The sequence below is a fragment of the Anabrus simplex genome, chromosome 4 (genome assembly GCF_040414725.1).
Source record: "Anabrus simplex isolate iqAnaSimp1 chromosome 4, ASM4041472v1, whole genome shotgun sequence".
In the NCBI taxonomy this organism is placed as follows: Eukaryota; Metazoa; Arthropoda; class Insecta; order Orthoptera; family Tettigoniidae; genus Anabrus; species Anabrus simplex.
The window spans coordinates 422283670-422310802 of NC_090268.1; the positions used below are offsets into that span (position 1 = coordinate 422283670).

General features: G+C 39.5%; 1 protein-coding gene across 1 annotated transcript in view; it reads left to right on the top strand.

The window, feature by feature from the left end:
* Mau2 (Mau2 sister chromatid cohesion factor) overlaps positions 1–27133 on the top strand; it is a 205268-nt gene that overhangs the window by 154388 nt on the left and 23747 nt on the right. The window contains exon 8 of the mRNA XM_067146626.2: positions 9991–10196. Coding sequence (XP_067002727.1) covers positions 9991–10196 — 206 coding nt within the window. The remainder of the gene's footprint in view (positions 1–9990; positions 10197–27133) is intronic.

Below are 27133 nucleotides of genomic sequence, written 5' to 3' on the forward strand. Positions count from 1 at the left end.
ACACCAGGCAAATGCCGGGCTGTACCTTAATTAAGGCCACGGCCGCTTCCTTCCAATTCCTCGGCCTTCACTACCCCATCGTCGCCATAAGATATATCTGTGTCGGTGCGACGTAAAGCAAATAGCGAGGGGGGGGGGGGGGAATGCTGCTTAAGTTTAATTTGTTGTTGATATTTGCACTTAGAGATTTTGTTGATGAATTTCAGACTGAAACCATTATGCAGGGCTTGTTGACGAATGAAAGATAGTTCCTTCTTCCTGTCAGTTTCTGTTAGCGGTATTTCAAAGGCCCTGTTGACGAAACTATAGTAAGCAGATTTCTTTTGTGAAATGGGATTAAAGAATCACTTTTTTATTGTGGTCAGTGTAAAAGTAGGTTTTCTGTAAATTTTAAACTGGAAATTGTTATTTTTCCAAATTGTTTGAATATCAAGAAAATTGAGTATACCATCTTCTTCTTCGGCTGTAAATTTAATGTTAGGGTCTAAACCATTTAAAATATTTAGGATATTTAGACTGTTATTGAGTTCTCCATTTATTATGGCATAGGTATCAACAACATATCGTAGCCATAGATCCAGTCCTTCAATGTGGTCTACTATCTGAGTTCCAAATAATTGAGGTATATGTTAGCTAAAATTCCAGAAGGCGGTGCTCCCATTGGTAATCCGTCCTGCTGATATATTTTATTATTAAAAGAAAAGAAATTATGGTTCAATATGAAATCCAGGATAGCTAAAAAGTTTTCTATTTCAGGTTTACTGATACGTTTGTGATCCAATAAATTCGTTTTTATAATCTTAATAGTGTCTTTTATAGGAATGTTCGTGTACATATCCTTAATGTCGAAGGAACTTGTTATGTGAGAAGAAATTAATTTGAAATCTTTAACAGCATTGCAAAACTCCTTGGAGTTTTTTACTGAGGTTTTGGCATAAAAAACGTAGTTTTGGGTCAAGAACTTATGAATAAATTGGGAGATTTTATATGTGGGATTTTTCCGAAAATTAATTACAGGTCTGAAATGTACGTCCTTTTTATGTAATTTAGGCATAGCTCTTGCTTTAGGAAGTCCTGGATTCATATTAATGAGTTTTTGAATTTCATCGTCGTTAACCCCTCAGCGTCGCAGCCGTTTAAAGAGCTTCCTATCCCTCGGCCGGATGAGATTTCAACTACACGCGACTGAAATACATTGATTCACTTAAAGCGTTACTACTAGTATAAGAGTGGCCCGATATTCACGAAATTTGGAATTCCTTATGGTAGAACTATGTACATGAAGATAATTACATAATTGTTTCACATTTCCTTAGTAATTTAGTTCCGTGTGATAGAGTTCGAAGCACTCTTCGAGACAGAGACCCAAGGCACACTCCTGGCAGCAGTTCACCGATGTCTTCTTTTCACCGTGTTTTGAACACGCGATACAATGTCTCTGAGGTTTGGATTTCTCACTCTTGGGTGCTAATTTCCTGATAAAACGTATTTCCTGCAACCTTGGAACTGTATTATCTGATGCGCGCCGGCCTTGAATATTTCGTTTCCCGCCCGAGAAGCGTATTTTGTACTACGTAAACAAACCTTCCATCAGCTGAAATTGATAAGATAACTGCTCAATGTTTGTCCCTGTGACTTGTCTAAATATTATTGAAAAATCTAGGAATCATAATTCACTGTTGAAAGCTTCCCTTTGACCTGTATGCGTATCTATAGCCTCCTACACGAAATTTCCAAGTACTGATTCCTCCTCATCGTCACTCTCATCATTTACCACTGCTACATCATCTATTTCATTATCACTACTGCTAATACTGCCACTACTACTTCCGACTAAACTTTCATTTGAATTATACAATATTTCAAGCACGCTACACTCAGCAGGAGCTAGCCATTGAGCGCGGTGCGTCACACAAACTGATGAAGCTGCAGTGGGACCGAAAGCGGCAGGACGAAACTGAATGAGGGGAATAACATTTATGACGAATCAAAACAACTCGATACGTATTTCAGATTAAAAGGTCGATACATCGTCTTTCAAACGAGATATATACCATGCACAACTGCTTCTCGTGTCGTATGACAGAAAGCAGCACTAACTGATGCCTATACAGAGTACTCGTAGAGAGTTACGAAAAGACTACAAGCTGAGAAATAAAGACAAATATAATAGCCTAAATAAACCGCACTCTTAATACAAAATTAGAGCAAAGAACATCACACGAAAAGACAAACTTCTCAGATCATCATTTCTTTATTTTATTCTGTGGGAAAGAATGAATCAAACGGACTATTAAAAAAGCAGGGATTGGTGCTCAGACATAATTGACATATACTTATCCTTGCAAAAGCAGCTACACTTTAACGATTTTCAATACTTATTTGGAACACTGATAAACCCGAAAATGTCTTCTTGGAAACAAAACAATTTGCATATCCATAACACCAAAACTCTTCGCGCTATAGCCGTAAATGCGAAACCATGTATGGGTCTATACCACGTATAGAGGTCGGCGGCTACGGAAGAAAAGGGGGTCTATACCACGTATAGAGGTCGGCGCTGAGGGGTTAAAAAGGAAGGAGCTTTGCTTCAGTATCACTTTCAAATTCCTTTGAATTTTTTGGCTGGGGTCTTTCTCATTTTCCTTAAACTTGTTGTTAGTGAAAAAAGTTTCCGTTTTCTTAATGTAATCTGTTTTATTTAATATTACCACTGTTCCACCTTTATCAGCTTTTGTTATAATTACGTCATTTTGTTTAATTTTACGCTGAAGATCTTTCTCAATCTTTGTATTAGTGGAATTAGACAGAAAACCTTTAATTACGGAGGGGATTTTCTCTTAGCTTCGTGTCGAATGTCATTTTGAATGTCAACTGGAAGGGTTTGTATGGCCGTTTCTGTTTCTGCTAAAGTTTGAATTAACTCTTGTTTGTTGTTGAAACTATGCCAATTGTGATTTGGCCCTTTGCCTAATATTTGTAGTTCTTGTTCTGTAAAATAAGTGTTCGATAAGTTCTTGACAGGGGGTAGAAGTTTTTACAATTGAAAGATGTTTTGGGTTGTGGCTTATTTTGATTCGTTGAGGTATTGATTTTTAGGTTTTCTAACTTCTTATTCAATGTTGCCTGTTTCTTATGTATTATACTCTGTATTTTATCTCTGCTATATTTTTGCACGGAATCCCATTCTAATGATACTAAGTTTATTGATGCAGAAAGGTGTGCTAGGTGAAGTTCCTGGTTAAGGAAGGATTTCTTCCTATACATAAATTTGATTTCTCGTTTAAGCCATAGATGGTTAACTGTTCTCTGTGTTGAAATTTGGAATACTGAGCTTATGTTGTTTCTTTGTGTCCCTTTTAACAGTTAACCGTCTCCTACTTTAATGGATGTTTATAGAGTTTGTTTGAGAAGTGGTATCATGTCAATGATACCTCCTTTGAAATCTTTGAAACTTTCTTACTTTGGTCCATGAAAATGTACTTTGAGGGGGCATACAAGTGGGAAGATGGGATAAATGTTTCTGGTTTTACACAATTTTCAAATTTGTTTGGTAGATCCTGGTGATAATGGTGATATGGGAGGTTAGTGTTGGAAATTGCTGGAACTATGGTCACTGCATAATCATCTTCTCAGCTTCAGGATCTGTATGACTAGACATTAAGTCTTCAGCATCAGATAGCTGCCTCTGTTTTGTGTAAAGTATTCTCTCCCTCTTCTGAAGCAGAGTTCAGCTTCCTAACAGGCTGGACAACTAGTCCACTTTTCTATTCTACCAACCTAACAAATTTTGTACTAAAAATGTTGGTCCAGTGTAATCAGTGAGAACTGGATTCTCATACTGCAAGACAAGGTAGAGATCAGAAACTGAAATGGTGTGAATGGAAGATGATAAGATTCCAAAGCAAGTACAGTAGAAGTAAGTTATAGCGAGAATTCATAAGTTTGTTCAAAACTTGCGTTTCCGCAGATGATATCCACACTACGGTTTACTTGTTTGTTATTTTTTTGTAATCTGATACTACGCGAAAGTAAATGTTTAATTTCATTCTGAAAAAAAATATAGTACCATATTTCTCCGAATCCAAGATGAACCCCACTTTTTCCTTCAAAAAATTCATATCAGGCTCAAAAAGAAGTTTGTAAAATCATATGAATGCCTTGTTGTATAGTAGGCCTACGCATTTTTAGACTATTTTTAGACACCAAAAATTGACTTTCGTCACTCTGTTTTTTTTTTTGGTTTTTTTTACGGCTGCACAGTTATTCTTTATTTTTGCGGGTTTAAGGACCATTAACTTAACATTGGCATCATAATGCTGTAAAGAACTCGTTGAAAATTTTCCGGCAATACCTATTCCATGCGTCTCTACAATACAACGATCCATCGGGAAATTATTCTTGCTGTCTATAAAACTGTTACTTTTACGCAGTGTCAGATATAACCGGCTACCGCTACACGCACGTCTCGCTTGTCGTGTTCGGCCAAATTCAGCAGCTAGCGATGTATAGGCCTAATCGCGAACGTTGAAAGTCAACAAACGAGTTTATTGCGTCACGGTATGGCCATTCCGCCCTTGCGTTTTTCGTGCACATACCTCGCAATTTCATCTTCGACTTCTTTAAAGCATCCTTGTTGCAGACCACTGAATGCATTTTTTTGTACAGTATGCATTTTTTTTAAGTTCTTTGTCGTGTTGCGGACCACTGAATGCATTTTTTTTACAGTACGCATTTTTTTTTTAGTTCTCTGTCTTCACGCTAACGCCAAATATTAGCTTTAGTTAGGCCTATGCCGTATTTTCTTGCGGCTGCACAATTATTCTACATTTCCGAATGTTTAATAAACATTAACTTAAAATATCATAATATTGACTAGAACCCGTTGAAAATTTGCCGGCAATACCTTTTCCACGTATCTTTACAATACGACTATCCATCACGAAAATATTCTTGCTGTCTATAAACCTTAATTTACAAGTACAATAGACGCGTTATGACTTTGTCACTGAGTAGCCATGGCTTTTCTAAGAATTCGAAGGGTCGCATGTTTAATGCCATTCTGCAGATTTGAGAAACATAAAGGCACTGTACAACCGGTTTTCCCGGCTAGCGATGTGTAGTAAAGAGGCGGTCATTTATTGTCAACGAGTTCTGTGCGCGTGTGAAAAGAAGCAGCATGGTTACCGCGGTAGTTGCCAGTGGTATCCATTAACTTACTGTTAGGCCGCGAATGCAACAACCCTTGAGTTTTCGCATAAGATTCTGAGAAGGAAAAAAGTCTTGGATTCGGAAAAATACGGTATCACTCTAAGAGATTTCTGTGGCAAACACCTCAGCTTTCTTCTTCAAACAGCGTCACCTAACCTAACCGTATATGTAGCCTATCATGAAAACATATTTGAAACGCATGTAGAGAAATAATCTCCTCGTGAAAAATTTACGTGTAAATAGCCATAACTAGATGCGAGAAGATATGAAATATCCTCTGAAATCAGTGATTGCTCTATCTTGAGGTGTATCACATTCTTACTTAATTTCCATATAGAACATTAAAATTAAGATATCGTTTACTTCAGTCTTTAATTTTAGCGAGTTAACAACTGCTGTTGGCCACGTTATTTATGCATTTATTACGAAAACGTGTTATCCTCTTTCATTTCAAATTTTATTTAGAGAACAACAGTTGATGGGTATTACTAATCAATTCCAACATCGCCTTTGAATGTCAACGAGAGAGCTCGCAAATGCACAAAGTGAGAAAACTATACTGTACCGAAGATGATCGATCGCATTTTGTTGCAAACATTTCAGTTTTCTTATTCAAACAGCGTCATGTATCCTAACTTAACCGTACTATACATATGATAAAAACACACTTCAAGCGCCAGTAGAGAGGAATTATAACTTTCTCGCTATAAATTTTTACAATAGCCTTTCCGTAATTTAACCAGACACGACAAAATATAAACTAACCTCTGAAATCAATTAAGCACTCTGCCATATCTCGAGGTGTATCCCATTCTTAATTGCAGTATTTAGCCTTAAAATTAAGCGGTCGTTTAGTCGGCCTTAATTTTTAACCAGTTAACAACCATTATCGGACACATGTTTTACGCATTTATTACAAAAATATGTTCTCTTTCATTTCGAATTTTCTTTACGGAACAGCTGTCGACGGGTATTACTAGTCGATACAATGATTGCTTAAGGCAATTTAATGGTTAAAAGTGGTACATGTTTTGTATTTTATCAACATCTTCAGCCACATAACACTGTTTAGATGAAAAATATATAAAATTGACAAAGTAATGCTTAAGAGCAAGTGTCCTTAAAATTAACATATGGCTGAAGATGTTGATAAAATACGAAACATGTACCACTTTTAACCATTAAATTGCCTTAAGCAATCATTGTATCGACTAGGTGGAAAATAATAAATACTTAATTGTGAATCTATATAAGTGCGATACGGACCATGGAACTGATTTTATGTAATTGAATTCGAATGTCGACGAGAGAAATCGCTAGTGCAGTATCATTGCTGGGGTGCATAAATATCGGTAACAGAAAAAATCGCGTGCGCTTAATCACTCGTAATAACAGATGCGCCAGTGATAGGGTTCTCCCTGTAACCGAAGGGCGATACACAGTTTAATATAGGAATTTTGAAGGGACAGAAAAAAGTCGTCGCTATGCACGGAAGGCGATAGCGCGGCCGGGTGACTCGTTTGCCGAGAGACCGGCTAAGATGATCTAATGCAGTATGGTAGCGATAATCATTGCATACCTGCCAAGTATTCCAGTTTTTCCATAAAATGTACGGATTTTGAGTGTATTTTATGGTTGTTCGGATTAACAGCGTTATTGTACGGATTTTGAATATCCGTGCCTGTTTTTGCTTTCTGCGGTCAAATCCGATTTGTTTGACTTTCAATAGTAGCTGGTAATACAAGATGCAGTGTTTGAAATTCGACCGATAAGTGTATCAATGATCACATTATCGATTATCACTGTGCGTTTGTCACCTGTTCTACTTCAACTGCTACTTCATTCAATGAGATGTTCCCAAACAAGTAGCAGGCTGCGATTTTGAAGAATAGAAATCCGTGAAAAGTAAGCAGGCTGTGAATTTATATAAAACAACTTTAGTAACTGGGTCATGCTTTGTAGCAGCTGAAAGGCTTTGTTTGTGTGTGTGTGTAACATTGGTGGTAGTTCTGAAACTCGTGGAAGTGTGTGATGAATTTCTAAGAGATTTAGTTTTTTTAGTGGTGTTTGTAATGAGTTCAACTAAAAAACATTATCATCAGTCTTTTTGGGAGGCATATTCTGCTTAATTTCCTTGTTTTATATGATCACGGAAAGTTTTCCCATTGTTAAGTGAAAACAGATAAGGACTCATCAAGATGTAACTTTGTGTAAGTTTAATTTTAGGGGTGATCATAACATATACAGTAAAACCTTGATGCATTGTTTTTCAGGAGGCAGGGGGAAAATGACGTATGTAGAAAAACTATAAATGCGGGCAACATAATAAATAGGGGAAAGCAAAATAATAAAATACAGGTACTGTATTGGGACATTTTTCTTTATTTAAATATCTTATTATTATAAAAACAACAACAATAATGGCTCGTAGCCTCCGGTGCCGAGTGCAGGTCTTTCGAATTGTCACGTGATAGGCGATCTACGCGAATTCTAATGTTTAATTCGGCAGACAGACAGCCCCCGAACCGTTGGAATTAACCCAGTCGAGACCCCTTGAACCAAAGGCCAATACATGCTAACCATTTAGCTCATACTATACATACCGGTGTCAAAATATTGCAACCATAATATAAAATGAAAATAAAAAGCGTGACTTTTATGCCATTTCGTTTTGCATTTCTTTACACGTATCGTAATAATTGAAAACATTTAAGTTGAGTTCTCTTATTGCAAATTAAAGATATACGTGGATATTGCGGCGATAACCTGTATTTAAGAAAAGATTTCATAGATCCTTTGCGAACGATAGGTTTGATACCCAAAATGGCGCGGCTCCCGCAGCTCGGCTCAGATGATGTCGTAGAGGTTAGAAATTCAATGCAGCGTGTCTCGAACGATGTCACAACGGCTTGTGTGAAGCTGCCAACTTAGGGACTAGTTACAGCAAGGCTATGAGAAGAGATTGTTGGTCTGGCTTGGTTAGGTCTGGCTTGTAACAAGACTATTGGGCAGAGGAAAACAAAGCAGTCAACAGGCCTCTAGCATCCCACACACTCCACAAGGTACGATGCGATTAATCACTCTGTGACTAATTAAAACGTATCTGGTGCACTGTACGATTTTCTCTTTTTTTTTTTTTTTCCAACGAAGTTGGCAGCCCTTGCCAGCCTATACCAACACAGAAAACGCCAGTTCTGGGAACGATGCATCGAGGTTCTACTGTATTTGACTTGTATTAGTATTGTTTATAATTTCTCCCCCTCCCCCTCCCCCTCCCTCTTGCCATCCTTTTTCATTATGTCTCAAGGCTGTTACGCATGCGCGTGTTGTTAAAAATTTTCCGCTTAAGGGTTTTCCGGATTTCTCTTTTTGAAAGTTGGCAGGTATGCATTGCTTCACAGCAATAGTCTTGTTCAACATCTGTCGATCTGTGGCATTGGTGTGTTCGCTTTAAAATAGCGTAGTTTCTGTAGGAATACTAATCGTGTGTTTAAGTGATGTGTACAGTAGAACAGCGTATATTCATTGTGTTGTGCTATGCGAAGCATTCTTCTTATACAGAATGCCGCTTTTGATTCATTCGCAAATTTCCTGGCATCCTCCCTTTCCATAGGAGTACGGTATATAAATTAGTAAAGAAGTTCCGCACCACAGCTGGAGGGGGGACAACATTTTGAACATCAAATGTAATGCCAGGTAGGTTTTAGGCTTTGGTTTGGACACATGATGAGAATGCCAGGAGAGAGAATACCAAAGAGAACATTCATGGATACAGTGACTGCAAAGAGGCCTAGGGGAGGCCTAGAATGAGATGGAGAAGCTGTGTTGTGGACTGTATTGCAAACGGAGGAGTCAATAGCAATAAAGTACTAGAAGAGGAATGGTGGAAAGATAGAGTAAGATAGAAGGCTTTGGTACACTACCCTACCCAGAGAGAATCTGGAAAAAGGAAAGGATGAAGAGGAAGAAGTTTCACTAGAAATTAATTTCTGTAAGTGGGAATTGTCGTGAGTAGTGAGGAGGTAAAGTGCGCGATGTACCGGCTAGCGACAGTGTGTCAATGCGCCAGCCATGATGTGCTCTGAGTAGTGCTGCGGAGCGAGCCAAAAAAATGACCCTGTATTTACGGAGAAATAATAGGAAGATGATAACGGGGAAGGCCCAAAAAGAGGTGGATTGATACAGCGAAGGTGGGTATAAAGAAGAGAGAAGTAAAAGTAGAAGGAATATTGGAGAAAGGAAGGGAGCGGTGGAGAGATTGACAATTGTAAAGGTCCCTCATTCACAACCCAACCAAGAAGAGTGGAAATGGGAAATGAGGATTTAGTAGTTTTCTTCAACTTAAGTGCCATTTATTTGGTTCTTACCTATTCTAATTAACTGTGTGGTTCTTGTATTATTTTGCTCTGTTATCTTTGTGTCTTCATGTTTTGTATCACTTTAATTTACTCTGTTATTTCCTCTTTACCGAGTGAGTTGGTGGTTCGATTAGGGCGCGTAGCTGTGAGCTTGCATTCGGGAGATAGTAGGTTTTAATCCCACTATCGGCAACTCTGAAGATGGTTTTTCATAGTTTCCATGTACCTTAATTAAGGCCACGGCCACTTTCTTCCCACTTCTTAACTCCTAGCCCTTTCCTATCCTATTGTCGCTATAAGACCCGTTTGTGTCAGCGCGTCATAAAGCAACTTGTAAAAAAAAGGAAAAGAAAACTATCCTCTTTCTTTGAAGTGGCTATCAGAGCTGCATATTAACTTTTTTGTGGTTTTGTTTTTCTAGACGTCGCAAGAGAGAGAATTATGGACTTTTGCCAATTTAAATTTGGCTATAGTTTACCTGCGAGCAAAGCGTGAGCAGGAGTTCGCTGCTCTGCTTGAGAGGATCAATCCTGAGAGCCTACCATCTCATTCTCACAGTTTGCGAGCTGCAGCGTATTACGTACAGGGTCTACAATCCTTCTTCCAGGCCAGATATAACGAAGCCAAGTGAGTCTCAATATAGTTAATTAAATATAACTGAGTGTAGTGAAAATTTTTGATAGTTTTCTTCAAATGTATGGAAAAGGTAAATTTGATAACAGAAGTGAAAATTGATGCAGGGGATAGTGTTAAAATTTGCATATGGCACCTGGTCATATTGCTGTAGATTGGTTACTCTTACACATTTGCTTGTGGCTCTCTTTATTTCATCAGTTAAATTAGATCTTGAGTAATTTTCAGGTGAGCCTTAAAAATCTGTGCAAGAATGTATAAATAAATAAGATTCCATACTCAAAAACACACAAATAAGTGTATATTATCACAGGCAAACATAGAAACAAACAAACAAAAGTATATATATACTAAACAGTTAACACTTAAACTTGTGTTGTAAACTTTCTCATGAAAGGACATTATTAAAGTAAAAACAAAAACAAAAAACTGTCTTCCCAAACTTACAAATAAATATTGTTTCAATTACACAAACAAACCACATAGGATATACTTACTTACTCCTGGACGCTACAGCCTGTGGAGGGCCTTGGTCTCTCGAACTATCGTAGCCCACTCCTCTTGGTCGGTCGCCTTGCTTCTCCATCTTCCTGAGGTCTTCCTCCACATCATCCAGCCATCTCTTTCTTGGTCTTCCTTTCAGTCGTCTCCCGCCTGGTTTACTCTGATATACTTTCTTAACTGCTCTCTCTTCAGGCATCCATTCCACATGTCTTTGCCATCTCAGTCTACTACCCTTGATATCCGTCACAAAATATGGTTCCCCATATAATATCTTTATTTCCTCATTCCTCCTTATCCTCCATACCCCATTATCATATACGGGTCCATATATTTTCCTTAATATATTTCAATCCCATCTCCGGAGGAGTTCTTCATCTGTAAGAGTCCATGTCTCTGATCGATAAGTCACCACTGGTTTAACTACGGTTCTATACACTTTAATCTTCAAATTCCTACTAAGTGTTCTTGTTCTAAAAATCTGGACTAATGAAAAATGGCTTCGGTTGCCTGCTGCTATTCTTGCTTTTATCTCCTCTCTTATATCATTGTCTGAAGTAACCAGTGATCCAAGGTACCTGAAACTCCTACAGTTTTCATAGTTTTTCCCATTCAATTGTATTGTGGGTTCTCCTGTCATTTCCGTAGACCGAGATACGAACATATACTTTGTCTTCTCCTGATTCACCTGAAGACCTATTTCTATAGCTGCTCTTTCCAGCCTCTTCAGGCCTTCCTCTAATTCTTGAAATTTTCGTGCCATCAGATTTATGTCATCTGTATAGGCTAGATTCTGGCTCAAACGGTTGAGCAGGGTTCCTCCTGGGTTACTAATTACTGCTTTCCTCATGACATTTTCCAGGGTTATGTTGAACAATAGTGTTGACATTACGTCCCCTTGCCTTAGACCCTGTACTACTGCAAACTCTTTAGTTATATTTCCTCCAACTTTAACCACACCTCTTGTATCCTTCAAAGTCAATTTGATAAGTCTGATAATTTGCACTGGGATTCCAAAGTCTTTCATCACTTCATACAGCTTTCCCCTTATAATACAATCATATGCCTGTTTAAAATCCCCAAATAATTGGTGGATATCTACGTTGCATTTATAACATTTCTCCATTAACTGACGTACCACAAATATTTGGTGCGTAGTGGATCTATTTGGTCTAAAACCGCATTGATAATCCCCTATTATTTCTTCTGTAAGTGGTGCTACTCTCCCAGCCAGTATCTTGGTGAACACTTTATAGACCATCCTCAATAGTGCTATCCCTCTATAGTTGTTACAACACGTTTTGTCATTCTTTTTGTGTATAGGGCAGATTATTGCAAGATTCCACTGTTTAGGCATCTCCTTTTGTTCCCATATCTCACAGATTAGCTGATGTAAGTGATTTGTTAAATTTGGTCTCCTCCATTCTTAAGCATTTCGGCAGTAATATTTTCTATCCCTGGGGCTTTATTGTTCTTTAAGGCTTTTATGGCCTTATACACTTCCTCCCTAGTTGGTGATGCTACAATTGTTTCTTTCTTCGACTCTGAAGGTTCCTCCCTTTCATCTTCTCCCCACCACCAGTCTTGGTTTTCATGTTCTTCATTGGGATTAATTCCATAAAGTATTCAGCCCATCTCTCCAATATTTCTTTTGTTCCTCCAATCAGACTTCCTTGTTTATCCTTACAGAACACTGCCCTGGACTGAAAGCCTTTCCGTTCCGCCTTCACTTGTGCATACATATCTTACTTGCTTTTACTCTCTCCTGTCTGTATTCCTCTGTATTAGATCTAGTGTTCCTGTTGAGCATTCTCTTTCGCGCTTCGTTTCACTCCATTACTTAATTTCTACACTCCTCGTCAAAACAACCTGGTCTCCGTGTCTTCTTCTCTTCACCTAGTATTTGTTCTGCTGTATTGTGCAATACCTCTTTTATAATCTTCCATTTCCCTTCAATATTTTCTTTTTGCCACTCTGTTTCCTTACCTTGAAATTGTTCAGTTATCTTTGACTTATATCTCTCTTTCACTATTTTATCCGTTGTAAGTTTTCTGCTGTCATACCTCTTCTGGATTTTGTATACCTGTGTTCTTCTATAATTAGCTGCCTACACTTTATCCGTACCATATAATGATCTGATTCACATTCTGCTCCTCGGCAGCTTTCCATCTGCATTATATATGAAGCATGTCTTCTGTCAATCAGCACATGATCTATCTGATTCTGTGTCATACCATCTGGTGAACGCCAAGTAGCCTTCCTCACATCTTTCCGTTGTAGCCAGGTACTCCTAACCACCATTTCATTACTTATGGCAAAATCTATCAACCTCAATCCATTATCATTGGAATGCTCATGAAGGCTTTCTTTCCCAATTGTCCCCCTAAAGGCTTCTTCACGTCCTACTTTAGCATTAAGATCTCCTAAAACAATCTTAATGTCATATTTTGGTATCCCATCTATTACCTGTTCCAGTTGGCTATAGAATTCCTCTTTATTTTCTTCGTCTGCTTTCTCAGTCGGAGCATATACACATACAAGTGTTGTATTGAAGAACCTGCCTTTCATCCTCAAGCTGCTCATTCTCTCGTCTATTGGTTTAAAATCCATCACCATAGGTCTAAATCTATTATGAATCAAAAAGCCTATGCCCCCACCCTTACCAATATTACTTCCACTATACATCAGAGTGTACCTTTCACTCTGAAAGGTACCACTCCCTTTGCATCTCACTTCTTGTATGGCCGCAATGTTTATTTTGTACCTATCCATTTCTTCCTTCAGGGATTGAAAGGCACTTGGTTTCTTTAATGTCCGTACATTCCAAGTTGCAATTGAAATGTCATGTTTCCGTTTGCGAGTACCTTTTCCATTCCTATTTTGTCGTCGTTGATCAGTCCAGCTATTCCTTTCGAGTTCCGAAACAAGTAAAGTTTTCATGAGATGGAGTTGTTAGCCCCATGCTCAACTCCCAACCTGGAGGACCAGGGACCCGTCTGTCTGGGTTACCATACCATAGCCGAGGGTATCCCGTTTTAAGGCGCCGGATACTCGCCCTCATCTATCTCCCGAAGGAGTAGGATTTGCTGGTACCGTAGGCAGCAAAACCACCAACGTGAGCGTTTCTCAGTATTTCCCACGGGCACCCACTTGGCATGTGTACCCACACTGAGACTCATCTACCAGCCATTGACCCTCCTTTATCCAGGCTTGGGACTGGCGCTGGGATTTTCGTGGTATCTCCCAGTGGTGGAGTTACACAGGATATAACTTATATTATATACTTTTAAAATCTGTTACTATTTTATTAAAGAAATTTTTCATGAATGTATGCTTTTTACCAGATTTACTTCCATGCAAAACATTATGCCTTCACCGTTGTTGCTCGCTGCCATCAGTAACATGTCCAGAACTCATGTATTGTCAGCACCTTTTTGACAAAAGTATAATTAAATACTGTATTCACTTCCATAATGCTCACCATATGCACTCCAATATTTTTAGTTCAAAGTGGAGGAAAACTTTTTTCCCCGCATACTTGGCACATCCATTTCTGTTAGTTCGGTTCCGTGAGTGTTGTGAAATACAGGTGGCAAGTAGCTACTTTTCTATTTTGAAATCTGATATTTCCAACTTGCAGTGCTCAGCTAATTCACTGTGTGAGTGGGCGCTGACCTGTCGGAGGGTTAAAACTTGGTGTGGTCTGTTACGAACATAAAGTGAAACTCTGTTAAGAAGTTTTTCAAGGGACTGAAAAAAAAAAACTTAAGCAGGAAACTTCTTAAAACTTATTCTGTACTTTGAAATACATGTGAAACATACAGCCAACAGATTTCCTTGTTTGTGAACAATATCGAAATAGGCCGATATGTAAGAGCTGCTAACAGAAAGCCACAATATAAAAATTCGATTATCATGTCAATATTTTTAGAGATAAAATAATTGAACATACCGTATTATAAATGTATCTGATAAGGGAAGGGAACATATTATATAAAAACGTTGCAAGGTTTGCTTATTTTAGCAGGCAGAACCATTTCCTTCCACGCTTCCCTTTCCTCCGCACTTACACTCTTTGCTTTGCCACAAATTGTTTTGTAAACGATGGTGGTTTGATTTTTAAAGCGGTCTAGCCACCCGTTTGACGCGGTAAATGGTACCCTTAATTTGCATGCGGCTTCTCCTGCACAATAGTCCCACTGAAAGGTATGTTTAAACTTCGCTGCTGTGTAAACCATATTAGCAGAGCTTGTTCTATTTCATTGTACTTTTCAGATTTAACTTCCTTACAATTTGCTGAAGTATTCCCTGCAGAAGCAAAGATCTCTTCTTTCTTCGCTATAATGCCGTTCAAAGTAGACGGCGGCATCCCCAGCTCCTTTGCCAAAGCAACACGGGAAACTGTAGATGACTCCACTTTCCTTATAATCTCCCCTTTGTCTTTTATTGTTAGTGCCTTTCGCTTGATCTCTTTCCTCTGAGTTCCGCTCATTTTCACTTAAAACGTTTGTACGTTGATATTACGAGTACAACTAACTTAACCGACTCCTATTCATACTAATTACGACGCTACACTATGCTTGGCAATCTGTAGCTTAGGCTTACAAGACGCAAAGGCAAGATGTGTACTACAGTTTGTTAGCATGTGCTTTCTATCTTCCTCGCACCCCTGACACCTGCTTTAAGGATAACGACAGCAAATGGGAAATCTGGCAACTTATTCTTAGAGATTCTTAGAACCTAGGCCTAAATCGCCCCTGCATTCCTACTGGTTGTCACGGCAACGGGCGTAGTTTCTGGCTGTTTCACAAGTACCGCATGGCAAGCCAGTATTGAGTTTATTTTCCCGCTTCAATCCTCTTCATGCTATAGGTAATGAAGAAAAGAAACACAGGTTCGAAGTTGCAGAAATGAGTGCATGGAAAAGTATCTGGGGTATTACGTGGGAGTGATAAAGGCGCAGTAGCAACACTAGCACATCTAAACATAAACAGTTTCTTTCCCGTTAAAAATTAAATAATTGAAAAAGAGGTTCAACCTATTCAATACAGTAACTTTACCTTTATACGAGCGAAACGTATTATCGTGTCACTCGTAATTATTACATCGCATTATTAGAACGTAGCACAAGGATGAGGAGACATGAAATAAAATGTATGTATTGAACAGGTTGAACCTCTTCTTCAATTATTTAATTTTTAACGTTAATACTTTCAATACGGAACAATGAAATTTTTATCTTTAAGTTTCTTTCCCCGCGAGAATTTTATTTCATGTCTCCTCATCCTTGTGCTACGTTCTAATAATGCGATGTAATAATTACGAGTGACACGATAATACAACGTTTCGCTCGTATAAAGGTAAAGTTACTGTAGTCACGTCCTAGTTCGTGAACCATGGGCAACGGCTGAGTGGCCAAGTAAGTGGTCCTGAGAGTCGGGATACGAGTTGCTATGGAATGGGAGTGGGCATCTCGGACATATTCTGAGTCGTGGCCCTCCTTGTGCTCAGGCGGCTAGGACTATAAAATTCACCGGTGGTCCATAACCCGTTAGAGGAGAGATTCTCACTTGGACTATGTGCAAGTAGGGCAGCATCCTGCTTCATGAATTTACTGAGCTCAGAACACTTTAAGCAAGCCTCGGACCTATGGGAGTAATGGAGTCCCACTCCCATTTGACAGACGAGGGACTCCTTGGAAACAACTTGGCAAACGAAATGGAATTCGAAGGGGAACTATCAATATTAATGGGGCTTATGGAAGAAAGAAGGTAGAACTGGCTGAGTCAGCAAAGAGGATGCATCTGGATGTGCTAGGAGTAAGTGATATTCGGGTAAGGGGAGATAATGAGGAAGAGGTGGGAGATTATAAAGTGTACTTGACGGGTGTTAGAAAGGGAAGGGCAGAGTCTGGGGTAGGGCTCTTTATCAGGAATACCATTGCACGGAACATAGTTTCTGTTAGGCACGTAAATGAGCGAATGATGTGGGTAGATTTGTCAGTGGGAGGAATTAGGACAAGAATTGTGTCTGTGTATTCACCATGTGAGGGTGCAGATGAGGATGAAGTTGACAAGTTTTATGAAGCATTGAGTGACATCGTGGTCAGGGTCAACAGCAAGGATAGAATAGTGCTAATGGGCGATTTCAATGCGAGAGTTGGGAATAGAACTGAAGGATACGAAAGGGTGATTGGTAAATGTAGGGAAGATATGGAAGCTAATGGGAATGGGAAGCGTTTGCTGGACTTCTGTGCTAGTATGGGTTTAGCTGTTACGAATACATTCTTCAAGCATAAGGCTATTCACCGCTACACATGGGAGGTTAGGGGTACCAGATCCATAATAGACTATATCTTAACAGACTTTGAACTCAGGAAATCTGTTAGGATGTACGAGTTTTTCGCGGATTTTTCGATGATACAGACCACTATCTGATCTGTAGTGAACTAAGTACCTCTAGGCCTAGGGTAGAGAAAGTGAAATCTGTCTGCAAACGAATAAGGGTAGAAAATCTCCAGGACGAGGAAATTAGACAGAAATACATGGATATGATTAGTGAGAAGTTTCGAACAGTAGATAGTAAGCAGGTTCAGGATATAAAAAGTGAATGGGTGGCATACAGGGATGCTGTAGTAGAAACAGCAAAGGAATCCCTAGGAACAACTGTGTGTAAAGATGGGAAAAGGCGAACATCTTGGTGGAATGATGAAGTGAGAGCAGCTTGTAAACGTAAAAAGAAGGCTTATCAGAAATGGCTCCAAACAAGGGCCGAGGCAGACAGGGATTGGTACGTAGATGAAAGAAACAGAGCGAAACAAATAGTTGTTGAATCCAAAAAGAAGTCATGGGAAGATTTTGGTAATAACCTGGAAAGGCTAGGTCAAGCAGCAGGGAAACCTTTCTGGACAGTAATAAAGAATCTTAGGAAGGGAGGGGAAAAGGAAATGAACAGTGTTTTGAGTAATTCAGATGAACTCATAATAGATCCCAGGGAATCACTGGAGAGATGGAGGGAATATTTTGAACATCTTCTCAATGTAAAAGGACATCATCCTGGTGGTGTTGCAAACAGCCAAGCTCATGGGGAGGAGGAAAATGATGTTGTGTGAAATTATGCTTGAGGAAGTGGAAAGGATAGTAAATAAACTCCATTGTCATAAGGCAGCAGGAATAGATGAAATTAGACCTGAAATGGTGAAGTATAGTGGGAAGGCAGGGATGAAATAGCTTCATAGAGTAGTAAAATTAGCGTGGAGTGTTGGTAAGGTACCTTCAGATTGGACAAAAGCAGTAATTGTACCTATCTATAAGCAAGGGAACAGGAAGGATTGCAACAACTATCGAGGTATCTCATTGATTAGTATACCAGGCAAAGTATTCACTGGCATCTTGGAAGGGAGGGTGCGATCAGTCGTTGAGAGGAAGTTAGATGAAAACCAGTGTGGTTTCAGACCACAGAGAGGCTGTCAGGATCAGATTTTCAGTATGCGCCAGGTAATTGAAAAATGCTACGAAAGGAATAGGCAGTTGTGTTTATGTTTCGTAGATCTAGAGAAAGCATATGACAGGGTACCGAGGGAAAAGATGTTCGCCATAGTGGGGGACTATGGAATTAAAGGTAGATTATTAAAATCAATCAAAGGCATTTATGTTGACAATTGGGCTTCAGTGAGAATTGATGGTAGAATGAGTTCTTGGTTCGGGGTACTTACGGGAGTTCGACAAGGCTGTAATCTTTCACCTTTGCTGTTCGTAGTTTACATGGATCATCTGCTGAAAGGTGTAAAATGGCAGGGAGGGATTCAGTTAGGTGGAATTGTAGTAAGCAGTTTGGCCTATGCTGACGACTTGGTCTTAATGGCAGACTGTGCCGAAAGCCTGCAGTCTAATATCTTGGAACTTGAAAATAGGTGCAATGAGTATGGTATGAAAATTAGCCTCTCGAAGACTAAATTGATGTCAGTAGGTAAGAAATTCAACAGAGTTGAATGTCGGATTGGTGATCCAAAGCTAGAACAGGTCGATAATTTCAAGGTGTCGTAAAGCTAATGCAGTGAGCTCGCAGATCAGCAGTATTCTGTAAGAAGGAAGTCAGCTCCCTGACGAAACTATCTTTACATCGTTCTGTTTTCAGACCAACTTTGCTTTACGGGAGCGAAAGTTGGGTGGACTCAGGATATCTTATTCATAAGTTAGAAGTAACAGACATGAAAGTAACAAGAATGATTGTTGGTACAAACAGGTGGGAACAATGGCAGGAGGGTGCTGGGAATGAGGAGATAAAAGATAATTTAGGAATGAACTCGATGGATGAAGCTGTACGCATAAACCGGCTTCGGTGTGGGGTCATGTGAGGCGAATGGAGGAGGATAGGTTACCTAGAAGAGTAATGGACTCTGTTATGGAGGGTAAGAGAAGTAGAGGTAGACCAAGACGACGATGGTTAGACTCGGTTTCTAATGATTTAAAGATAAGAAGTATAGAACTAAATGAGGCCACAACACTAGTTGAAAATCGAGGATTGTGGTGACGTTTAGTAAATTCTCAGAGGCTTGCAGACTGAACGCTGAAAGGCATAACAGTCTATAATGATAATGTATGTATGTATGTAAAAATAACTTTCAATTTTATGCCAACACGTGGTAATGCAATGCCTCTGTGTGCCTCCTACCAACACCTAGTTGGCTATCAACATTCGTTCAACTTCGTAAACACTCGGGATCTCTCGGCCGGCTGTTTGGCGGCGTGTGTATCAGCTGGCTGCTGGCAAGTTGGCTGTTTCCTGCGTAGAGTCGGGAAGTTGTTTTTGTTCACCTCACTAATAATGGACACAGAAAATCTTATCAGTTTAGTTCAAAAACGTAATTTTCTCTACGGCAAGACCCATAAGTATTATTGCAACAACAACGTAAGAGAGAATGCCTGGAAGGAAATAAGCAAGGGAATGAAAAATCAAACAGGTTATAATATTCAATTTTGTGGTAGATTAATAGTAATGTTGTGGACAAATACATTTTACGGTTTTTAATTAATGTTTAGGCCACCTCGATTAATTACTTCACCCTGTTGCGGCCCACAAATTACTGCATTAAAGTTTTATCAAACCATCCATTGCGTTCTTTATGTTTCCCACGTAGAATCCCGTTCGATTCTATTTTGCTAGATGGAACGGTGGAGTGGAAATTTCGACTGATGGGTTTGATTCGATTTCACAAGGTGAGAGTGAGCATCTGGTGTCCTTGTTATCATAGCGTGACATCATATGGCCTTGGCAAGCCCGCACAGGTTCCGTGACACCAGAAACACACCGCAAGCACACAAATGGTCTAACACAGGGTGCAACTTGCGCGGAGACTGGAGAGTTCTAACCATGGGCTGCTTTGAGCGGACGTTTTCTATCTCAAGGGGCTCTAAAATCTGAACTGTTTAACCGGAAATATATTTACAACAGAACACTTTAAACGTGAAAAATATACATATATCGTAATGAAACTGATCACGGGACCAAGAATATCACACATCTTATGGGGGAAAACTTCTTATGCAGGAATTTCTTAACCGAGTTTCACTGTATTATATTGTATGTGAGTGTTTCACATGTATTTCGTGGTCTTGTAACTATTACTAAATCCGCAGTGAGCAAGTTTGCAAGTAATCTGCATTGTATAAATTTGTGGTAATCAGTTATCATGTTGTACATAAAATACTTTGGGATGAAACATTTCCATTAATTTTCAAGATCAGGTTGTACAAAATATATCTGGTACCTATATTGATGTGTGATCTGGAAGCAGTAACACTGGATCAGCAGAGAGTTGTCTTTGGGCAACAGAAATTAATTTCCTCCGTACTTGTCTACAAAACACAAAAATGAATAAAATAAGGAATGCAGATATCCAACAGCAGCTTGGATTGGAAAGAAGCTTGCTGAGACCCTAGAACTGAAGAAATTGCATTGGTTTGTTCACATGAAAAGAATGGCTTCGCACAGGACTCCTCGAGCATACTTTGACCACAGTGTTCCCGGGAAGAAACCAAGAGGAAGACCTCACAATATTTGGCAGGAGCAGATTTTCAAGGACCTTGAAAATACACCGTATTTCAAATTACCTGGGAGATACGAATAACAAGTCCAGTCACGTGTGTGTTGCACTACTAGTTGCATAAAAACATCAGTCAAGAAACCATGAGATCAATAACAGTTCAAATAATCTGTAACTAACATGTTATGAAAACTTAGCTCTACACACTTTCAATTGAATTTTTAAGAACAATTGTACAGAGGTAACCTTAAAACTTGCCTTCCCGATTGCAATGCGATATCATGTACTCGATATGCACCACACGAGTCCTTAATATGCTGTGGGATGACATTAAGAAGTTCCACTCGACCGAGCTCGATAGCTGCAGTCGCTTAAGTGCGGCCAGTATCCAGTACTCGGGAGATAGTAGGTTCGAACCCCACTGTCGGCAGCCCTGAAAATGGTTTTCCGTGGTTTCCCATTTTCACACCAAGCAAATGCTGGGGCTGTACCTTAATTAAGGCCACGGCCACTTCCTTCCCACTCCTAGCCCTTTCCTATCCCATCGTCGCCGTAAGACCTATCTGTGTCGGTGCAACGTAAAACAGCTAGCAAAAAAAAAAAAAAAAAAAGTTCCAACTTGACACTGTTTGGTTTGTAAGGGATTCCCTTGCCATCCAGAAACTTTATTATATCTCCCTTTCTCCGCGATTGATTGGGCAGTTTCTCAATTCTAACCGAATGGCAAGATGCATTGTCCATAACAATTACCGCATTGGCTTCAAGACAGTAAGAACATTCACAAACCATTCTTCGAATACACCTCCATTCATTTTCTCATGGTAGTCTTTTGTGGAGTTAGATTCAAAACACAGTAACCCTCCTTCCACGAAACCTTTCTCGTTGCTAATATGCATAATTATAAAGCGTTTCCCCTTCCCCGAAGGATTCTTTAAGCTGTTTGATAATCCCTTCAAGAATGCATCCTTACTGGATTTGATAGTTTTATCACTCCATACTTTTGCACAGGTATGTCCTGAATTTACCCACGTCTCATCCAAGTAATAAATTGCTTTTCCCTCCCTGAAACTTCCTTATCTGACGCAAATAACATCTTCGTCACAAAAATATCTCCTCCCTTTCAGTAAGCAGTGGTTGGCGACTGAGCGACGTAAACTTGAAATTTAAAGTTTTTAAAAACCTATGAAGCTTTGCTTGCGAAAACGGAGGCAAGGTTTCATCACTGTTCACAGACTCTAAGATCTTGTCAGTTGTTGGTATTTCACTTCACTTCTACATAAAATCTCGTGAACTTTTTGCTGAATTATGTCCTTAATGAAACAATCATACTTGTCCACTAACTTTGTTTTATTCAGGCTTTTTTCAGTGAAACGACTGTTCGTACAGTTTTAAGTTCCTTTCTAGCACGATAAATACTAGTCCTAGAAATGCCAGTAGTAGCGGCTACTAACCTCGTCACATTTTCGAGAGTACTACCAGGATTTGCATCACTAAACTTCTTAAAAACGTTGAGAACACACTGTGTTTCTCCACTTCTCAATAATGGTTTTCGTGAGAAGGGCCAGGCTCATCCTTCTTCACTCCACATGGAACTTTAACAAAGGTTATGTAAACGTAAATTAAAACAGTTAACTAAATCCTAAACACCAAGATAAAGACTGACTACCAACTTTGCTAAATATTAGCACGAAAGGGATAGGGAATTTGCCACCTGGATGACTGTCCTAGATGCAGATCAGTAGTGATTGATTGATTGATTGATTGATTGATTGATTGATTGATTGATTGATTGATTGATTGATTGAACACGAGATCTCGTAATCAGTAACAAAATAAATAAAAAATAAGAAACTCGTAATAAAATGTGAAGTCACTAGCCCGCGTATAACACTCGGAACACACCAGTAAACAGAAAACACATGGATTGTACCTTAGCTAAATGAATACTCCAATGGCTGTTGACCATCATCCCTCTCAAAAGGCCTTTTAATGCACGAGTATCAGTTATAAATTGAAACTAAACAGCTTAAGTGAAAAGTGAAGATAAACAGATTTAGATGACGTATATGACTTCTACGCAAAATAACATTACTTAAGACATGTAAAGTATTTTTAACGCGTTACTGAATGATAGACAGAACCACCACATTTACCATTTGTTTTTTGCATTTACTTTATCTCCCTGGTCATTTGATGTAGGGTATAGATATGTAAACTTACGTTGCATGTATGAACATCTGTGGGTGGACAGGACAAACTGGAAGAGTCTCATACACAACCGCACCTGGCTTGCTTCAACAAAGAAATTTTGATGATGATGATGATGAAGAATCAGTTATGCCGAGATTCACAGAAATGGGCAGCGAGCTTTAAGTTTTCAGCGTCTGAATGCAACCTGCAGAACTAGTGGAAAGAGAAAAACGCACTTCAAGCTACCAGCAAATGTTGTAAACCATTTTGCGGTCCAAAAGCTGTCAGGTTTTCGTAAGTAGAAGAGAAACTTCTGGATTATGTAATATCATTGCATAATGATGGATATGCTGCTCCTTGTGACATGATTTTTTTCAGAGATAATTGAAAACTGCTTCAAGAACACAGGAATGTTGGGAGTGAAGGTGATTTGCTCTGGAAAGATGCAAGTAGTAATAGCAGCAGCAGTTCTCTCTGCAGTAGCGATGCCGAATGGTATATTATAAAGGAAGAGATTTCCTCCTTTTTGCTGGTATTCCATTATATACATATATATACATGTTACTGACATTCTAGTAGCTAATTCATATTTATTTTGCTCCAGTTGGTATGTAAGCTCACAACAGGAAGAATATCTTTTCTGAACCCGTAGGCTACTTCAAACGGGTGTGTTCAACGTGGCAGTTGTAAGCTTATGCTTTTGCTCATTCAAAAGAAAATACTGATGCGGTATTTTTACAACAAATGGTGTTCAATTTGTTGTTTTGCTAAGGATTAAGTGCAGTAAAACCTTGTTAATTCGAAGTTGTTGGGACACAAAAATCAGACTTTGAATTACGTTATTTTGAGTTAACTGCCAACTCATAATTCAGAAATGCCAGCTTTTGCGGCGTCACAAAATATTTAAGACCCGTTACTGCATGCAATTAACTTAGATTCACAGTATAAACCTTTCAAATGCCATGAAAAAAAAAAAAAACCATTTCCAAAATGTATCCAATAAGGTGCATTTACAGTATTCAAATAATACACTTGGATAACTCACTGGCAAACATAACCTCTCGCAGCGAAATAATTAAAAATAAATAAAAAAGGAAGAAAGAAAACCTGATTCAAAGACAAGGAGAAATCTCTACCGGCTCTCCTGAGCAAGTGCTTTATTCATTGGATTACTGTACTATATACTATACTGATGCCCTTAAAACATTGTGGCTTATCAAACTTTCCTACGACAAGGGGAGAAAGTCTCTCGCTTCTCTGTGCATTACAACACAGTACAGTGACTATCCTTGTACGATTTCTGGCCATGGCACTTCTCTCATAACTCAGAAATGCCAACCTTTGCCACGCCACAAAGTATTCTAAGGCCTATTAATTAAGCCGCGTATACACTTGAGCATTCGCCCCGAACGAGCATCCGTTGCCGTTGTGGGAGCGCACAAGCACGAGCAATCTGTTGAGCAAGTTTCCACTGTGTTCAGACCTTGTGCGGATCGAGGACACCGTCTGTGTAGTGTAGTGTTTAGCCTGACCTGAGGCTACAATGGTGAACCGAAAATTGATCATCGCCAGTTATTGTTATATGTATTTATTCCATCCCTTGAAAACAAAAAGGAGAAAGCGGTGGAAATTGCATGAGGGCAGCAATTTCACTCCAAGCATCGTCCTTTTTTAAGATATTGTAATAGAGCTCGTCCTTGGGGTTCCACAGAATGGGATTCTTGTGGTAGTACCCCAGGAAGATAAGAGAATTATCCTGGTACAATTCCATTTCAACTTTTTCATACTTTTCCTTCCCTTCACTTGCACGAGCGAGATCGCATATGCATAGGCGGAAGCAGTCGGCTCATACTGTTCGGGCTACCACATTTGTCATCAACCGTCCACACTGAGCACAAACAGAGCTCGTGCTCACTTTGAGGTACTGACAACATTCGGATCGGGCTGAGGCATGCGGATCCATTCGGTTCACCCTGTACTCATCTGAGCAAAACTGGGCAAACACATGCTCATTCGGGGCGAATGCTGAAGTGTATATGCGGCTTTAATGAATTACCTTGATTTTCAGTTTAAATATTTCAAATGCCTTGAAAACATTATTTCCGAAATGTATCCAACAAGGTGCATTTACATTATTTAAATAATGCACTTGGATAAAACACTGGCAAACATAACCTCATACAACGAAAGGAAAAAACAAACATGATTCAAAGACGAGTACAAATTATGCTGGCTCCCCTGTGCTAATGCTTTATCTCTTAGATTACTGTACTGTTTGCATTTTTAGATGCCTTGTACTTCCACGGAATGTGCCCGACGCCCTTAAAACAACATGGCTTATGGAACTTTCCTATGACGAGGGAAGAAAATCTTTCGCTTCCGTGTGCATTGCAACACAGTACAGTGACCCCCACCCTAGTACAGTTTCCCAGCTGGCACTTCTCTCCTTTAACCCCTCAGCGCCGACCTCTATACGTGGTATAGACCCTCTTTTCTTCCGTAGCCGCCGACCTCTATACGTGGTATAGACCCATACATGGTTTCACATTTACGGCTATAGCGCGAAGAGTTTTGGAGTTACTGATATGCAAATTGTTTTGTTTCCAAGAAGACATTTCCGGGTTTATTAGTGTTGTAAATAAGAATTGAAACATCGTTATAATGTAGTTGTTTTTGCAAGGATAATTATTTGTTAAGTAAGTCTGAGCACTAATCTCTTGCTTTTTTAAAAGTCTGTTTGCTTCGTTCTTTCCCACAGAATAAAATAAAGAAATGATGATGTGAGAAGTTTGTCTTTTCGTGTGATGTTCTTTGCTCTATTTGTACATTGAGAGTGCGGTATATTTAATACACCGCCGTCTCGATCCTCCTATACTGCCTGCTCTATGCGAGCCTTTTTGCGACTACGCTACGACAAAATTTCTCCGCTAGATGGCAGACATAGACGCACAATGGTCTAAACTTATTCTAATGACGACAGCTTACAAAACACTATGCAGTATGGTCATATGTTCACTGAAGCTCGTAAAATACATCAGTAATATTAAATATCGGCAATATTACCTGCACGAAGTCGCAGTTGGCCTCTTCATGCACAATTTAAAGATTTTCCTGGACAAAGGCTTGGAGTGGTACCGTACTTTTTGTGTTCTTGCCAACGCAATATCAAATAGAGGTCTTACGAACTTGGTTAGGATAATATCACTAACATTTTGCTGATGTTCTTTGACCTCACACTGTAACAAAACACATTCTGAAAGATTTTAAATATTTGTTTTACGTCGCACCGATACAGATGGGTCTTATGGCGATGATGGGATAGTAAAGGCCTAGGAATGGGAAGGAAGCGGCCGTGGCCTTTATTAAGGTACAGCCCAGAATTTGCCTGGTGTGAAAATGGGAAACCACGGAAAACCAACTTCAGGGCTGCCGACCGTGGGGTTCCAACCTACTATCTCCCGGATGCAAGCTCATAGCTGCGCGCTCCTAACCGCACGGCCAACTCGCCCGGTATTCTGAAAGGAAAGACGTCGCAAGTCCTCGTATTACGCTCATACGCTTGAAGGACTTCGACAATAGGGCACATTAGTTTAAACGAACTCCTAGAGATGCTTCACCAGAGCAACAAAACTAGGTTTTGGGTATCGAACTCCTCCTCTGTCCTGATGTATAATCAGTTCCATTTAGAGGTGTCGAAGCTCTAGGCAGTGAGATGTTGCTGACACAAATGTCACACTCCATCCTCTCTTCAGCAACACGAACCTAGTACCCGCAAGCTAGGATTTGATTTCCTGTTTCTAGTTGGATTGGAATATTATCGTCTGGATATCTGAGGTTGTCCAAAATGTCTAAGCATGAAGGCGTTTAGTGATTGTCCGTCACAATTTTTATCGCAAGGAATCCACTATCCTCCACGGCTTTAATCACCTTCTGGAAAAAAAAACGCAGTCTCTTTCCAGTCATTCGACCGGGCCAGGAATGGAATGAATGAAGCCCCAATCTAGCAGGGAGGATAGGAATTGTGCCGGCTGGCGAAGCCTGTCGCACCCCTCCGGGGCAATGATTAATGAATGACAGATGAAATGAAATGATATTCGAGAGTGTTTCTGGAATTAAATATCACAGGGAAAATCGGAGTATCCGGAGAAAAACCTGTCCCGACTCCGCTTTGTCCAGCACAAATCTCACATGGAGT